Source organism: Glycine max, chromosome 18, assembly GCF_000004515.6.
Source record: "Glycine max cultivar Williams 82 chromosome 18, Glycine_max_v4.0, whole genome shotgun sequence".
Classification (NCBI taxonomy): domain Eukaryota; kingdom Viridiplantae; phylum Streptophyta; class Magnoliopsida; order Fabales; family Fabaceae; genus Glycine; species Glycine max.
In genome coordinates, this window is record NC_038254.2 from 298,141 (window position 1) to 316,439 (window position 18,299).

The 18,299-nt window shown below is 33.4% G+C and overlaps 3 protein-coding genes across 4 annotated transcripts; 2 read left to right on the forward strand and 1 right to left on the reverse strand.

The window, feature by feature from the left end:
• Positions 1-1,710: 1,710 nt before the first annotated feature.
• LOC100789840 (uncharacterized) lies at positions 1,711-4,243 on the reverse strand. Its single transcript, XM_026126638.2, has 2 exons — positions 2,829-4,243; positions 1,711-2,131 (listed from the first exon to the last, which is right to left on the reverse strand). Exon 1 carries the CDS (start codon positions 4,020-4,022, stop codon positions 2,952-2,954), a length of 1,071 nt encoding a protein of 356 aa, XP_025982423.1. The 5' UTR covers positions 4,023-4,243; the 3' UTR covers positions 1,711-2,131; positions 2,829-2,951.
• A 1,989-nt stretch (positions 4,244-6,232) lies between these two features.
• On the forward strand, positions 6,233-7,232 carry LOC100775792 (cysteine proteinase inhibitor 4). The gene has a single exon (XM_003552846.5). The coding sequence runs from the start codon at positions 6,529-6,531 to the stop codon at positions 6,955-6,957; it is 429 nt and encodes a 142-aa protein (XP_003552894.1). The 5' UTR covers positions 6,233-6,528; the 3' UTR covers positions 6,958-7,232.
• A 634-nt stretch (positions 7,233-7,866) lies between these two features.
• Positions 7,867-15,205, forward strand: LOC100790375 (kinesin-like protein KIN-12B). Of its 2 annotated transcripts, XM_014771081.3 has the most exons (16): positions 7,868-9,074; positions 9,169-9,306; positions 9,423-9,506; positions 9,611-9,727; positions 9,807-9,866; positions 9,957-10,010; positions 10,103-10,195; positions 10,700-10,795; positions 10,950-11,095; positions 11,457-11,606; positions 11,694-11,823; positions 11,893-12,870; positions 12,964-13,062; positions 13,150-13,302; positions 13,391-14,230; positions 14,805-15,205. In XM_014771081.3, exons 1-16 carry the CDS (start codon positions 8,778-8,780, stop codon positions 15,105-15,107), a joined length of 3,738 nt encoding a protein of 1,245 aa, XP_014626567.1. In that variant the 5' UTR covers positions 7,868-8,777; the 3' UTR covers positions 15,108-15,205. The 2 variants fall into 2 exon arrangements, with proteins under 2 accessions (XP_040867903.1, XP_014626567.1); XM_041011969.1 differs by having other exon boundaries at positions 7,867-9,074; positions 9,807-10,010.
• Positions 15,206-18,299: the final 3,094 nt, after the last annotated feature.

Sequence of the window (18,299 nt, forward strand, 5' to 3'; positions counted from 1 at the left end):
TTCATCATTCAACTAATTTAATTGATTTTGTTTTGTTTATTCTTAACTTTTTTTTATTAATATATAGTTTTTTTACAGCTTAACTATTTTCCTGAAAAAAAAAACAACAATTAACCAATAATTAAACATAAATGATTAATATATTAAATTTAACACTAAATTATTTAATGAAAATAATTTTTTATTAAATTTTACTTTTCCGATCAAATTTGATATTAAAAAAATATCTTTTCTCCTAATAAATTGGAGACTTAAAAAAAAACTCCTTTTCTTAAAAATAACATTCAATTGACGAAAAATTATTAAAATTATTTATAAAATTATGTTTATGAATATTATATGTGACTTTGTACAACATAAATTCTTTTCCAAGCATGTTATAACTAAAAAAAATTGTGTCTCAATTATTTTATCCTGCAGTTCAAATGATAAATATTTTTATATATAAGTAAAATTTTGCAATAAATTAGTATTTTTAATATATAATTATGATATAAGGTTATTTTTAAGAGGAAATAGTCTTTGCACGGGTAAAAAAATTTGCAATTTGATCATATAAATTTTGAGTTTATTAATTTTTACCATAATTATTTTAAAAGTGACATCAATTCATATTTTTATTGGTTGAGAGTATAAAAAAAATATGAATTGACTAATACTTGTAGGGTATTTATTACCAACAATTTTTTAAAACGTGTTAATGAAAGATCAACTTACTGTAAATATGATCAACATAGCTTAAAATTTATTATATTAATATTAGTATATTTATCTTTTTTAACTATAGTCTTTATTTCCAATAATTTGTAAGATAATATGTAAATAAGTAAATACTATTTACATGACATGTTAATGCTTAATTGTGAAAAACACAACTTAAAATTTACAATAATTAAAACAAACAAACAAAAATTAGAACCAATGGGACTGTTTTGACTTTTCACAAAGAAAGGTCAAGGTCATCCAGCCATTCAAATATTCAATTGACGTAGGTACATTGAACAGTTAACTGATGTAAGTATGTCACTGACATAACGGATGTATTTAATCAGCCATAATTTAAATTTAAAAAGGATAAATTTATTTAAAACTATTTATTGAAATAATCAGTTATTTTAATAAAATAAGTCATTTTTTGTTTTTTTAGTGTATTTGTCTAAACTAATTCTCCTTTAAAAAAATAATTTTCTATTTATATTAAGAAATAAATCATACATGCTTCTTAAAAATCACTTATATAAAAAATATTTATTTTAAAGTTTAAACAAACTTGTATTTTTTTAAGAAAAAGATGAGATTTGTTTTTTAAAATAAACAGAAAATTATTTTTTTTTAAAAGAAAAACAGTTTAAACAAATACATTAAAAAAATAATTATTTTATTAAAATAAACATTTATTTCAACAAATAAATTTAAACAAGCGATTATGAAACTAGTAAAGAGCTATATATGCCGAAAGTTTTGAATGTTAATAGCAGAATTTTGTGTGTTGACGTCCTGAGAGTAAAATATTTAAATTGATGATCCAGAAATATATGTGATATCTAATTGTTGCTCCAAAATATACTACTAACTGAATGTAAAAGCGCAGTAGCGGAGAGCATATACAGTATATACAACTAACTGATTTGGATCTAGATAGGATGGACAATAAAAATAACCTTTGAAATTGGCCTAGCCAAATTGCATATCAAGTAATGTGCTACTCAGTGACACGTATGATCTTCAATTTGCATATGAAATATGTGAAGATGGAGTAAGGATGTTGACAGAAAAAGTAAGAGAATACAACAGGAAGGATGCAGTGTTTTAAGACAGCTTATTTGCAAAAAAATGAACAAACTAGAGTCTAGAACTATCAAAATACTGTAGTAAGTTGGCATTAATTATTCTTCATTTAATGTTGTCATCAGAACAATGCTTGTGATAATATCACTTTGATGCTCCAAATCATTTTCTTTTTTGGTCCTTAATGCTGAAATGCAGGAGCAAGACAGGAGTCCATGCCAATAACAATTGATAGTAAAGCGTGAAAGTTCGCAACCATTTGGGTGTTCGGCTCTGCTCACTAGTGCAGTATCCAGATTGGTGTGATATAGTTACCCCCATCACTGTGCATCTTGTAGGTTTTCTGAATATATGAATATATGGGATCTAAGTTAATTTTGTCACTTGTCTCCTTCTCACTGCATAGATACGTTAATTTGCAAAACAACTAGAATCTGTAGTAATGTTAGTAGGCCATATTAGAGAAAATTGAACTAAAAAACGAGAGGCATCTTTAACTATCTAACTCCCCCTCTGCTTCCATTTATCTCTTATGTTCTTTCTAAAACAATGTATGTGGTGTTTGCCACTCTGCCCAGTCCAAAACAAAAAAAAAGGTGGCAAAATTACCTAAACAGAAATCAATTCCAACTTAGCCAACGATTAGTGAAGACATGTCAACGAAAACAATTTTTTCCATATTCAAAATGGGGATGTCTAGTTCTCTTAGTGTACGGAATACAATAAACAATGGGAGCACCATGCCACAATATTTTACTACTACCTATAAAAATCCCTGCTTCATGATTTTAAGAGTAAAATAACTATTGTTGAATGGAATATCCCAGCACATGACTAAGCAAAACAAAACAAAGTGACACAGTAAAGATTGGGAAGCAAAAGAGATGATAATAATTTATAAATCAGATACTACTTTCATTTTCAAAGTTACCACAACCATCCATAACTTGTAACAAGCAATGTTACCTCACAAATTTTGAGACTAGAATACTATTTCTACATAAAAATGTTTTCCAAGTAGAAGGTCAAGTGAATATCACCTATTCACATATAAATCAGATAATTTGCCTGACTGTCCATTTGTGGCATCATCATCAGAATCTAATTCCCACCAAGAACCTCTGTCATCCTTATAGGCATCATCAACTTCATCACAGGTATCTTCAATCAATATTATCATCTTCAGATGCTTCAGTAATGGCATCATCCAGACTGAAATTATTTTTATCCTCATCAGGGTTGTATGTCCACTCCAACCTTTTTAAGATATCTCGATCCTTCCAGTTTTTCACAACTGAAACAGCCTGCTTTTTAGCTTTCCCCATCAGAATTTCCTCCCAAGAAAATGCAGTATCAGCAGTCCTCTTCAAGAAACCATCATCAATATCCCCAATGACAACCGTCTTCAGACATCGCATCTTCGCTTCATTTATCACGTCAACAAAATCAGAATCATCAGACACAAGGACCACACACTCAACCCGCCTATGATCCATTATATCCACGATGTGGCTTTGCAATGCTTGATCTGCAGCTTGTGGCTTATCTGACACAGTTTGAACCCAAAAACCAGCCCGTCTGAGCTCATCCGCCAAACCATACCCCACTTTGGGAGTGAGAATATCACTTGCAGCCTTCTTATACTTCTCCATTTTCATAGAATACTTGGCCACCAACTTCACCCTCCTGCTCCCCCTGGAAGACTCTATCTGGTTCATCCTTTTCGCGTGCTCACGCTCATGCAGTTGCTTGAAATGGTTAACAAGCTTGTCATTAGTATGAAACTTTCTCCCACAAACCTTACAACGATAAGGTTGATTTGGCTTGATGACACCCTTATTCTCTAAACGATACAACAGTTCCTTCTCTTTCCTAATCTCCCGGACACCTTGAGGGACATGGCTAAAAGTGTGGCTATTTGCATAAGCAGCCATATAACGAACAACCCCAAAGGAAGATGCAGCTATTCTCAGCTTATTGGCAACTTCATAAGGTGGGATTGAATTGGGTGGTTTATTGTCCAAGTCCCAGAAAAGCCCCACCCTGTTTGGCTTCTCGTTTGGTGTCAATTTCGGGTTTTTACCGCATTCTGACCCAGAATGACAATATCTCAAGGCACCATATGTTTGCCAACTTGTAGTTTCCGGTGAGAAAAAGAAGGTGCAACGAAATTTGAGGATTTGCAATGGGTTCTCTGCTCTTCTATAAATGAAATAACTTGTAAAAGAAACCATCGAATCCAATCAAGTTTCATTGAACGAGAAGTAGAGTGGAGGGAAGAGGGAAGGGGTCAAATGGGGAGAGAGCAGCAGCGAAGGGGAATGCGCAACGAGGAAGTGCATGGTTGGGGCATTTCGTCAAACAATTACTGGGCGGAAAAGGAACGGGAAAAGAAACAGAGTGGTGAGCCCGAGGCGATTGGGCTTCTGCTCGTACACTGATTTAAGGTCAGCCCAATAAGTTAGGCCGAATTCAATAGTCATATAGGCGTTTTTTTTTTTTTTCATTTCCAAAGTTTTTCAAATGCAAAATTTTTATTAAATCGTTTTCTACTTAAATGTTTAGAAATAATAATAAAAAAAACAGAAAACAAAGACTTGCATCATATTTCACAAAGACTCTTGCATCTCCAAATTCTTCATTTCTATACACTATTTATCTTCCTAACTAGAAAGTGATATTGGAAAAATAAAATTAACGAAAGAATGTTTAACTTAACTTATTTAAAATAATAATTACTTCTTTTGACTAATTGTTTAAGGAAATTTTAAAAATTAAACCATTTTTTTTACCAAACAAGTGCATGATAAATGTAATTGTACAAGGATAAACAAGTAATTTTCTCCTTGTTATCTCATACATGATGCTTTTTTCCTCTGCGATTAATCTTTTGGTGGGTTGAGAGATGAGATACATCCAAAAGGCACTCTAACATTTAAGTAAAATCTCAATCAAAAGTAATAAATAAGAATACTAAATGAGTATAAATTATTCATTTACCTAAAGATTCTCACGGTTGCTGATACACATCTTAATTAATCTTGAATCCATGAGTAATTGTGTTGTATTATCACTTAAGGTAATTCATTCCAAATTACCATTAAGGTGCTAGTGTGGCTAAATATTAGGGATGACCATTTTTGGTTATACGATTAGTCCTCTCTCTTGTGAGTATTGGAAGTCGAATATCCAGGATGTTTGAATATTTGACCTAATCAAATAAAATATCCAATTTCTGCTTTTACTGTGTAGGGAGTCCATCTTTTAGTTGTCATTTTCTTAAAATTGTGTCTTAACTTTTATAATTAAGAGTACTTAAGTATTCAGACTAACCAAATGCCTTAATACTTCAAAATATTGTCACCTAAAATTCATTAATCTGAAGTGTTTAGATATTGACTGTGGATTATAATAATATAAGAATATTGTTTTTTATATTATAGGAACACCTTAATATTACTCACACTAAGTGTGATCTCAATTTTTTGTTGTTTTTTTTATATCAAGTAACCTATTATATTTATTTATACATTATCTCTTCTATTTATATCCCTTTAGGTATAGATAAGACTTAGGAAATTTATAATATGTTTCTTGTTTCTCGATTAAGAGTAGTGGCATTAATTAACAAGAATAAAACTCAAATCTTATGAAAAAGGAGATATGAGATTCAATCTCGTTGCATATATATGTAATGATCCATTAATGAGTAATTTAACAATACCTCAACATGTAATGTAACCTTTGAATCGTAGGGCTTCTTCAAGTAATTAGTTCGAAAATTCAACTCATGTAGATTTTGTTAATAAAAAAGAAAGAATATTTTTTTTTATTGAAAATAAGGTATTTTAAAACTATCGAAGCGTAAAAAGTACTCAAAGTGAATTTTTCTTTTAACAAAATTTTCTTTATGCATAATTCTTATTAGCAAACTTAATTATCTACCAATAATATTATATCTTTAATGATAAAAAGAGTTGTTTATGAACCATAGCACATTTTTAATTTAGAGCACGAGAAAAACAACAAAGCAACTATTGGCACACTCGATGAATATAACCACTTAGCTAGCTGTCATTGATTTCATTTTATGCCATCATCACATTGCATGCACGCATAGTCCAAACGTGGCAGTCTCTCAAAAACGATGGTTGCTTATCTGTCAACCCCTCGCTTTTATTTACGCAATATGCAATGCAAGAACCACGGCACCAAAACAACAGCAACATGCATGTATATTTTGTCTAAAGATTTTTTTATACCCATAAATTTCAAATACCTAATTAATTAACAATTTTATTTTATTTTTTTATCAAATTATATCACCTATTATATTTATATTTTTTTCTCTCTTAAAATATGAATTAACATTGGATGCCAAAATATATTTTTCTTTTGTCTCTGCCATGCCCCCATGCCTCACCAGAACCCAATGGGATATAGATAACACTCAATCATCCATTCACGTACAAGGATAACTCCAAAACCTCATCATCCCGGCCGCATAGAAAGAAAACAAAAAACAAACGCGGCACAACGTTTGCCTTGTCTTCTCATCTCTGCCTTTACGTGTCGAAACCAAACACATGCACCTTTCCCCTCACCAACCGCACTATATATATCTCACGCCACACCTTCAAACTTTCATATCCTCGTCCCTGCTTAGTGCTTAATTTCTACTTTCTACTTCTAGCTAACAAAGTTAAGTAAACTTTCGCTTCAGTACTTTATATATATATAATGGCTGTGGCTTTGACGATTCTGGTGACCCTTCTCTCGGTTCTCTCTTCTGCATCGTGTGCACGAATGGTTGGGGGGAAGACGGAGATCCCTGAAGTGAGAAAAAACAGGCAAGTGCAAGAGCTTGGAAGGTTCGCGGTGGAGGAGTATAACCTTGGTTTAAAGCTGTTGAAGAACAACAACGTCGACAATGGGAGAGAACAGTTGAACTTTTCAGCGGTGGTGGAGGCGCAGCAACAAGTGGTGTCAGGGATGAAGTACTACTTGAAGATCTCTGCTACTCATAATGGTGTTCACGAAATGTTCAACTCTGTGGTGGTGGTCAAGCCATGGCTTCATTCCAAGCAGCTCCTCCATTTTGCGCCTGCATCATCATCCACCACCACCACCACCACCACCATGCATCCAGTAGTACGTAAAGATAATTGAGTTGCATGCGTACGTGGCTTGCTTTAATTTGGAGCTAATTATATGATAATAATAACCATATTAAGGTTAATTTCTTGACTGGATACATGCATGGCGGTATTTGTAATTGCAAGTGAGCTTTTTAATTTTCTTCTAATAAATTTTAATTTCCTCTACTTTTTGTATGTTATATCTGGGGGGGAGAACAAGAAAAATCAACTACGAGTAGAAATCTACTTACCAACCATATGTACCAAAGAAAGTGAATAATAACTATATGGTAAAGTTTTGTTCTACACGTCTCCTGAGTTCTTAGTATGGTTTCTTTGGTGAATGTAGCTGGGAGACAGTTTGATGTTTATTGATTCCCATAATTTATATATATATATATATATATATATATATATATATATATATATATATATATATATATATATAAGAAAATTAAAAGAAAAACTGAAATAATTTATTTAAATAAGAAAATAATAAACAAGTTTTGTTTACAAATAGGTTTTACACATTAGTTTTGCACAGTAGAGATAATAACAGTTACATGAATTCTTAATTTTTATTATATATAGGAAACAGAGATCTTAATTTTAATTGGACCAGAATTTTCAGTAATTAAAAAAGTTCATCCATATTAATTAAAGTGTAATTTTTCTATTTTTTCATAAAAGAAATATATTAATTTTCACAAAGTATATTTAATGTGAAATATATTTAGATATACATATCAATATATATATATATATATATATATATATATATATATATATATATATATATATATATAAATTTATTTATAAATATATTCGTTGATTTGGGATGCATAAAATACGAGATTTGGAAATAAAGAAATACTTTTAAACAATTACATAAGTATCATAATTTTTTTTATTAAAAGTTTAGTTTGTAATACAAAATAAATACAGAATTTAAAATACAAGAAAACAAATAGTTATCCAAACTCATACATCAAATTAACCTTTTTGTTAAGGCATCAAATTAAGCTTTTAAGAGTAATACATAATTTTACCCGAACTCATACACAATTATAAATAAATGCACAGATAGCTAGTCTATCTTCGAGTCCTATATTTGATCTTTAGTAATCATAATATACTTGAGATATTTGCAATAACGGCATAGCTCGATCATTGTACATGATCATCTCGGGAATACTTGCATACATAGAAAGAAAAGATAGATCGAAGAGTAAGGATTTGATATGTATGTTGGTGATAGAACGACTATCATCAATCATATAATGACTAGACTTTTGGAGGAAGTTAATGTTTATCTAGGTATAACATCTTAACAATTAAGTCCCTAGACGCAGTATGGATCAATATTCTTCGATTGAAAGTGATTGGAAGTAGATATACATATCTGAACTTATGACAAAAATCTTCATCTTCCACATATGAACTCAAATTAGGACATTCACAGTTCTAAATTAAATAACTCAAGCATATTTTCATACAAATCAATGAAATGTTGAGCAGATGAAGTTCCCAACACTGGGTTCTCTCTCCCCGGGCCCCTAGGCATTCAGTGAATAGAGACGCTCCAGATCCGAGTCCATTCATAATCGGATCCTGGTATTTTGCGGGTGTCCGAATCCAAAGAGACGCTCCAGATCCAATCCAACACAAATTCAAAAAGTTTCATTTCGCTCTCTTCTCTCTCTCTTTCTTTCCTTGTTCCTTTCTCTGTCAACTCAACTCTCTCCGATAATTTTCAAATCTCAATCCCCCCAACGGCTCTTTCTTCTTTCTTCTTACCTCTCCCCATTTCCATCGCCTCTCTCTGTCCTTCTTCCTCTGCCCCCCCAAAAAATGAAGCGCTTCATGCTCCCAAGAAACCCTCTCAGGGACGCAGCAGAGCTTCCTTCTTCGCCAAGCCCAACCCCAACTACCAGCTCCGCCAAACCCCGTCCCTCTTCTCGCAAACACAAACCCTCCAAAGAGAACGACCCTCCCTCCGATCCCAATCTCGTTACTCCCTCCCCTGCCAAATTGAAGAGCCCCTTGCCCCCGAGACCCCCTTCTTCCAACCCTCTCAAGCGCAAGCTCACCGCCGCCGATGCCCTAACCGACAATTCCCTCCCCGCACCCTCCGATTCCGGCGTCAAGGTAATGCTCTCATCGCCAGTTAGGGTTTCAACTCTTCATTTCTCCAAATGTCGTTGATCTGTGTCCCGATTTTGACTCCTTTTTTTTTTTGTAGGTTATTGTCAGGATGAGGCCGCTGTCTTCGGACAAGGACGAAGGAGATCCCACAGTTCAGAAGGTTTCCAATGATTCCTTGTCCATTAATGGATACAATTTCACCTTCGACTCCGTTGCTGACATGGCGGCTACTCAGGCATGCTTTCTATTTTTGTTTCTGCACTTCTGCTCAATACTGAATACTGTTGTTCTTTTATTTTATCTAGTTTGAAACATTTTGATTCACTTTCTGTTTCTGATTCCGTTTTTCAGCTGGATATTTTCGAACACGTTGGGGTGCCTCTGGTGGAGCATTGTTTGGCCGGGTTCAATAGTTCGGTTTTTGCTTATGGACAGGTTTTTTTTCCTTCCCTTTGAGTTGACTTTTTGCTTTTAGTTTTGTCCTGTTGTTGCTCTAATGCTGTTGAATTTCATGATGTCTATGCTTTCAAACTTACTAGACGGGGAGTGGGAAGACTTATACAATGTGGGGTCCTGCCAATTGTTTGTCGGATGAAAATGATCAGCAAGGACTTGCCCCCCGTGTTTTTCAGCAACTCTTTGAACGCATAAGTGAAGTAAGCATTCCATTTCCATTCCTTGTTTGAAGATTGCTTGCACTGTTTCGCGATGTTTACTGTTGTATTTCCTGCACAGGAGCAAACTAAGCATTCTGAAAACCAACTCAGCTATCAGTGCCACTGCTCTTTTCTTGAGGTTGATTGTCTCTTAATCGTTTCTTTTTGTGTTCCTGACCTGCTTAACAATGTCAGTTTAGTCCTTTTGACACAAAGTTTGTTTTTGCAGATATACAATGAGCAAATCATGGATCTGTTGGATCCAAGTCAGAAAAACCTACAGGTAAATTCTGAAACAGTAGTGATGTTCTTTATTTTTCTTGTGTTTCACTGCTTTATGCTGGACCTGGAACTGATATTGTGTTTTTTATCCAGATTAGAGAAGATGTCAAGTCTGGTGTCTATGTTGAAAATCTTACAGAGGAGGATGTGTCTTCAATGAAGGATGTAACTCAGCTTTTAATAAAGGTATTTGTCAAACTTACTCTACCACGGGCATTGTATTATGACATATTTCTATTGTACCATAACATATTTTCTGTTTCTTTTTATTACCTACTTTGAGCATTGTCTTACCATTCAATATCTAACAATATGATTAGCGTTAGTGGAGCTAGTTTTACTGCTGTTCTATAGCAGGTCAGTTTTTATGCTTTGAAACATGAGTTACTCAATGGAAAGCACTCAAGTTGCTTATTTTTTTGCCAGAAAGTCAAGTGATTTCATGTTATGAATTCATATGATTTCGTTTAAATTTTAAAATTCTAGTTTCACATTTGTAAAGTTTTTTGGAAGAGTCAAGAATCTCAAAAGCTCATTTGTGTAGGAACTTGCTTGAAATGCTTATTCTTGTTTTGTTTCAATTAGATATATTAGATAGATTTAATACAATGTAGATCTAATAGCAGTTAAGGTTGCAACAAATCTTCCGTTCACAATGTGTTTCACTATCATCTACCTTTCATTATGCAGGGACTATCGAACAGGAGAACTGGTGCAACCAGTATAAATTCTGAGAGTTCCCGCTCCCATACTGTTTTTATTTGTGTTGTTGAATCTCGATGCAAGGTGATACACTGTCTCTCAGCAATTGTTTACTAAAAGAACTTTCTGTTTAGGATACATTACTCAGCTAACATTGGAGCTGTAAATAGATATCGTTTCATTATTATTCTTGGAACATACATCTGGAAGATGTTTTGAAGTAAATTCATTTTTGCAGAGTGCATCAGATGGCATGAGCAGATTTAAAACAAGTAGGATCAATCTTGTTGACCTAGCTGGGTCAGAACGGCAAAAATCAACAGGTGCCGCAGGAGAGCGATTGAAGGAAGCTGGCAATATTAATAGATCACTCTCACAGCTTGGGTATGGTTTAACATGTGTGTGTATTACATCGAAAGCAAATATCAGTGTTAAAAAGATACTTAATTATAAATGGTGAATTAATTAAAGCTTTGAATACCAAGCCAAAAACATAAAAGAAGAATCTTGTACGTGATTTGTTGAGGCTTTAATGGAAATTTCTAAAATACAAGGAGCCCCAGAGATAAGCCAAATAACATGGTATCTGTAAGTAAGGAATGAGCTAGGATAAATATTAACAAGGACAGTTCTATACTGATTGAAACTTAGGAAACTAGATGATGGCAGAAATGCAAGTGTTATGGGGGGAATCAAGGATTTCTATAAGAGCTAGCACTTACTGAGGTTAAACTGTACACTGCAGGAATCTGATTAATATTCTTGCGGAAGTCTCTCAAACAGGAAAGCAGCGGCATATACCGTATAGAGATTCTAGGTTGACATTTTTGTTGCAGGAGTCTCTTGGAGGAAATGCAAAATTAGCAATGATTTGTGCTATTTCACCAGCACAAAGGTAGTATGTAATGCACTGCTCATTTGATATGTTTTATCTTCTGATCTTTCTGTATTACAGAATTTTTTAAATGACTTGGTCCTACAGTTGTAGGAGTGAAACATTCAGTACACTGAGATTTGCACAACGTGCCAAAGCTATCAAGAACAAGGCAGTTGTTAATGAAGTTATGGAAGATAATGTGAAGCACTTGCGACAAGTGATTCGGCAACTAAGGGTATATTCTTACCTACAATTCTCAATCATTTTGAAATTTGAATAACTTAGAAGTATATGACATCAACAGGATGAACTTCATCGAATTAAAGCAAATGGTTACAACCCAATGGAGTCAAGTGGAGGTCATTCAGCAGCTTGGATCCGACGAAGCTTGACTTTATTACAATCCAGCCTCAACCGGCCACCACCATTATCCCGTCTTGATGAAGATGGTGATGAGGAGATGGAGATTGATGAGGAAGGTCTTGAGGACCATGATGGAGTTTCCTACAATGCCAATATGCCGAGTAATTGTAATATTATAGCCGATAATGACAATGAAATGAACACTAATGATCAGGATTTGGCTCAACCTAGCGAGGAGGAAAATATAGCTAGTTGTTCTGTTAGTAAAGGTTTGAATGAAGAACCATCCTGTGCAATGGTCCGAAGCAGTTTCTCTTGTCCTGTGGGTGAATCTGATTCTCCTAGTGCAGCAATGAATTGTGTCTCGCCTGCCGGCCTCAGCATAGTTCACTGCGATTTATCCCCAATCCTTTCCCCAACTCCTAGTGTTTCACCTAGAATCAGCACCAGCAGGAAAAGTCTGAGGACATCAACAGGGCTGTCTCCTTCTGAGAATGATCTTCATGTTGAAAAAGATTTGGACATGAAAACCAGCAATAAGAAAAGCTCAACTTCTGCCTTTTCTAGTCAGACAGCTCCAAATTTCCTTAATAAAACAGAAAATTTAGCAGCAAGCATACAGCATGGTCTTGAAATTATCGATAGTTACCAACGTAATTCAGCTTTGAGGCAGTCACCATATAGGTTTTCATTACAACCAAGAAAATCTAAATTAACTTTTCCAGCTAGCAAAGTTGATGTGGGCCTACAGACTTCTCTTGATGATATTGTTGGAGAAGATTCTGTTTTATTCACCTGTAGTAATTGTAACAGCAGAACGCAACTTCATGTCAATGAGACTGACAATGATTCAAACCTACAGTTGGTACCTGTTGATTGCCATGAGTCTGCTGATAAGACAAAGAAGCAAGTTATCAAAGTAGGTGCAATAATTCAGTTGCATTTTTTCAGTTGAACACTAGAACTTGAATTCATTATATCAATTATAACTCCTTTTTCTTCTGTTATTTAGGCAGTAGAGAAGGTTTTGGCAGGATCTATAAGGAGAGAAATGGCCCTTGAAGAGTTCTGTGCCAAGCAGACCTCTGAGATAATGCAGCTTAATCGCCTGGTAAATTTCTCTCTGTTTATCAACAACCATCTCACTGTTTTTTTTGTATGCTGCTGTTAATGACTGTTTCTCTCATGCTATTTGTAGGTGCAACAGTACAAGCATGAGAGGGAATGCAATGCCATAATTGCACAGACAAGGGAAGATAAAATTCTTCGCCTTGAGAGCCTTATGGATGGTGTTTTACCCACTGAAGAGTTCATGGAGGAAGAGCTAGTGGTTCTTACCCATGAGCATAAGGTAGAAATATGTTCTTTTATTTTACTGTTTTGGATTTATAAACAATATTCTAACATATTAGACACTTATACTTAATTGCTGCCAACAGATTTTAAAGGAAAAGTATGAGAATCATCCAGAAGTTTTGAAGATGGAGATAGAGTTGAAAAAAGTGCAAGAGGAACTAGAGAAGTATCAAAATTTCTACAAATTGGGGGAGAGAGAAGTGTTGATGGAAGAGATACAAAGTTTAAGAAGTCAGCTTCAATTTTATGTTGACTCTTCATCCACATCAGCAAGGAAGCAGTATCCATTATTGCAATTGACTTACTTGTCTGAGCCCAGTATGGCAGCAACCCTCACCGCCATTCCAGTGTCGACAGAGGAGAGAGTAGAGACAAATGAAACTCTTGCATCATCCAGGAATGATATTGAAGTACAATTTGAACAAGAAAGAATTAAATGGACAGAGGCAGAAAGCAGGTGGATTTCTCTTTCTGAAGAACTGAGAGCTGAGCTTGAAAGTAGCAGGTTGCTAGCTGAAAAGAGAAAGCAGGAATTAGATGCTGAGAGACAGTGTACTCAGGAGCTTCAGGAAGCCATGCACATGGCTATAGAAGGCCATGCAAGACTTTTAGAGCAATATGCAGATTTGGAAGAGAAGCACATCCATTTGCTTGCAAGGCATAGACAGATCCAGGATGGAATTGAGGATGTCAAGAAAGCGGCTTCCAGAGCAGGAGTACGAGGTGCGGAGTCTAAGTTCATAAATGCCCTTGCTGCTGAAATTTCAGCTTTAAAAGCAGAAAGAGAAAAAGAACAGCGAATCTTAAGAGATGAAAATAAAGGGCTTCAGTCTCAGTTGAAGGACACTGCAGAAGCAGTGCAAGCTGCTGGTGAACTGCTTTTGCGGCTTAAAGAGGCTGAAGAAGCTGTCACTACTGCACAGGTTAGCAACAAATCAATTTTACTTCCACATATGATTTTATCAACTGAATGACTTAAATACTTTATGTTTAGTTTCTGTTATTATAATTTCGCTAGTATTTGATCCTTTCTCCAGCATTGCCTGCCCCCTGCCCCATTTTTTTTTTGTTAACATCATTTGCAGCACTGTAGTTTTTGTTATTATAATTTAGTTCCTACTAGTGACAACTTTTAAAGGACTAACTTGTATAGATAAAAACTGAGGGACCAAGCAACACTAGTTATTACTTCGGGACCTAATTGTGCATATTAGCATTTTTATGAACATATCTGTTTATTCATGCTCAAGCTATTACAAAATTTAGAAAATGATAGTCGTAAGATGGTTGTCCATTTTATATGATGAGATTTGGAGCATCAAAATTCACCCATGTTTTGCCTATGACTTTTTTTTTGACGTTGAAGTCTTCCAAATTCCAATGATCATCCCTCACAAGCTCGTCCCATAAGCAGCAGCTCAATTTATTTGCTGCAGTTGATGAATGATGAATTTTGATTCACTATCTTAGCCTGACTTTTAACATGTAATTTTGCAGAAACAGGCTATGGATGCAGAACAGGAAGCTGCCAAGGCCTACAAACAAATTGATAAGTTGAAGAATAAACACGAAAAGGAGATTATCACACTTAATGAGCTTCTTGCAGAAGCACGTTTGCCAAAGGAATCTGTACTACCGACTTATGATGACGATGGTGTCATGCCCAGTTATGACAACTCAAAGGAGCCAAACAGTGTTAATGATCAGTTTGAGCCCTTTACTAATAATGCAGAGTATGGTGAGCTTGCCAAACTAGCAGAACCATCGTGGTTCTCTGGTTACGACAGATGTAATATATAAATATCATCACATTGTGTAATTTTGTATTAATTTGTTCATATGATTTGAAGAAGAAATGATTGTATTCTTTCGTTCTTACATAAACGAGTTTATCTCAATAGTCTTCCCTTACTCTAAAATCTATTTTGAGTAGGCAGATTTACCTGATAGAGATTGTCAGTTGCAAAGTCGATGCAGCTCTTCATTATGATCATATTTCTCCCCTTTTTTTTGTCTCAATAGTTGAATTTGAATTTTTGGTTGGAAATATGGGAAAGGGGAAAATTTAAACCCAGGTCCTGGTTTTCTACTAACAACCAATAGAGAGTGCAAAATCAATACCTACAAATATTATTATATTATAAAATAACAATAAAAAATATATTTTGATTATAATTAAATGACATACATTAAGCTCATTAAAAGGTGCTTGGAGTAAAAAAATTCTTATAACATTTAAGTGAATATAGATTGGATATGACTAAATTTATATTGACTAAAATGGATTGGATCTTGAATGTAAATATAACCTATACGAATCCACATATCATGTAGACCTATAACATTAAAATTTTTAATGTATATTTAATGTAATATAATAAATTGTGATAATTAATTTTGATTCAATAATTAATTTTTTTATATACGTAAAAAAATATATTATTAGATTAAAATTAATTATAATAAGATCAAAAATAAAAATCTACTTAATGTAAAAATATTTACACAAATATTATAAAAATTATAACTAAATTTATTAAAAAAACATTTAAAATATATATTTTAATTTTTATAAAAAAATTTAGGTTATACAGATTTGCATAAACAGACTAAAATTGCAGAAAAAATTATATCTTGAAGAAGGATCTTGGGTCAAAAGATAATAAAAATAAAATGAATGATGTATGAAAAAAATAATAAAAAAAGTAAAAAGAAAAAAAAGTAACACTAATAATTTTGAAGTATTTCAAAAAATGTTGGTGGTTACTATAAGAAAAAAATGTAAAATAATTTTTAAGATTCAATTCAGAAAAGAATCCAATTCATATCCATCCCACCGCTGCCTCCGTTGTTAGATCTACTAATTGAATTGCATCAAAACGAACATCACCACCAATACAATCACTGTAACAAGTAGATGTGTTTGAATCTCGAAAGGTTTTGTTGTTTGCTTCGGTCAGCCATTGTCGACGGTGATTCTAAGTACATCGGATTTTTGTTGCCTCCTTGAAATTAGCGATTCTTGAAGACGTAGCACAAATTTATTATTGCGAGTGTGCGACGAGGACGAGCTCGAGATCGTGTAAAAGTGAAAATTAGCCACTTGAAAATTGAGTCACCAAGTGTTCAAGCGCGTTTTCTAACAAAAAAATAATGTTTTTAGAAGTTCTTCCTTTAATATTTTTTTAGAAATTTTTTAACCTTTATATTTTCAATTTTATCTTTCGCGTCTTGGTTCTAAATTTAACTTCAATATTTTAAAAAATATAAATAATTAAAAATAGTTTTACATTATAATATAAATTGTTTATCATCAATCCAAAATATAATTTATATGTTAAAAATGTTTATTTATTACGAATTTTAATTATAATAAATTAAGATATTATAGAATTTAATTATATAAATAAAAATTTATCCTTTTGTTGTTATACCGTATTAGTTTTTTAAAAAAAAAAAATTAAAATATTTTTTAATTTAAATTATTTTGAGTTTAATTTTAGCGTATAAGGGGTGAAGGAACAGCAGAAGCAGAGAGAGATAGAAAGATGGCGCTTCCTATCCCCAAAGTTCTTATGGTCAGATAAACTCACTCATCGATGGATATGTTGTTGTTGTTGTGAGCTTTTACTTATTTACTTACTACTACGTTTTTGTTCGTGCCTTTTCTTTTTTTTCAGGTTCTGTTCTCTCTCACGCTCAGGTACTCCTTTCCTTTCGCATTTCATGTCTGAAAACATAACTTTGTTCACTTTTTTAGTAATTACTTTAAGACTCATAACTGACATCATTTCTGATTGTTTGATACTGTAAAAATTAAAAAACAATGTATACAAATTATACCGTAGATTCTTCTTCTTATTACACCGATAACTAATATTTGTCGATAAAAAAATCATTTAAATCATTTAGAATGTTACATTTTTTGCATATTATTTTTGGCAATACAACTTCTTGAAGCAGATGTTTACGAGAAGGGGAAGCACGGAAGTTCATGAATTTGATGACAAGTTTCTTGGATCGCCTGCGCATTTTAATGTGACATCAGTTATTGGGCATGTATTCAAGTCTTTGTCTTTTCTTTTTTCGAGGAGAATATCACTTGTTAAGATTTCCCTTTTAACTTTTTTTTTTTTGTTTATCTTTTGAAATATTATTATATGATGCATTTGCACTCCTTTTGTCCTGTCTCTCCTTCAAGTGGAACTTGTATTAGTCTATTAGATAAATGTTAATGAATACTGTAGAAACTCACAATGAGTGGCATGCAAAGCAAGAAATTCTATCTTGTTTTCTACTAATTTTTTTGAGGTTGGAATAGTTATTTTATGGTGCAAACCATGCTATTTGGTCTCGCTGCATGTTACTTGTTACACATGTCTAATCCTGAGTGTTTTGAGTATTCACTGCGGTTTTTCTATCTTTTGTTGATAATCTAGTGTAGATTTTCCTAGTAAATATGAAGATTGGGCAGCCACAGATCCGTTAGATCTTTTTCAGGCTCAGGTTATAAAGAATGAATCAAACCCAAAGGTATTTCTTTACAAATATTTCCTTTCAGTATTAGATCCTGCTTTTCTATGAGATCCATGGATTGTCTGTGGACATGATTCACAATAGAACACTATGGCGTCGTTTGATCCTTCCCAACTCGTGGGAAAATGCTTAGTTGTTGTTGTTGCATTAGCTCCTCGATCTATGTCTTTTCATATAATCATTTATGCACTATTTTGAGTTATTGGGGCAAGATATTGCTTTTTGTCTTTGTTTTCCTAACTGAAACTGAATTTAATTTTGTGATGCTTTATATGCTCATAGTTAGTAAGAAGACCAGACAATAATAGCAAATTTTTGTAAGTGATCTATCTGTTTATATACATTTCCTAAAGATTGGTGATGATTTTTTTTAATGTTTTCTGAATATTATCAGGAATTCATGTAGAGGAAATGTTCTGGAACTTGTTTTGTACTTTTTCATGCATTTTTGGGTTC

Bases quoted from the DNA above. Each gene is read 5' to 3' on its own strand.
- LOC100789840 (XM_026126638.2), bottom strand. From the start codon at position 4,022: ATGGTTTCTTTTACAAGTTATTTCATTTATAGAAGAGCAGAGAACCCA.
- LOC100775792 (XM_003552846.5), top strand. From the start codon at position 6,529: ATGGCTGTGGCTTTGACGATTCTGGTGACCCTTCTCTCGGTTCTCTCT.
- LOC100790375 (XM_041011969.1), top strand. From the start codon at position 8,778: ATGAAGCGCTTCATGCTCCCAAGAAACCCTCTCAGGGACGCAGCAGAG. The intron at 11,824-11,892 runs GTATATTCTTAC...TGACATCAACAG, and splicing joins AAGTGATTCGGCAACTAAGG to GATGAACTTCATCGAATTAA. The intron at 13,063-13,149 runs GTAAATTTCTCT...TGCTATTTGTAG, and splicing joins TAATGCAGCTTAATCGCCTG to GTGCAACAGTACAAGCATGA.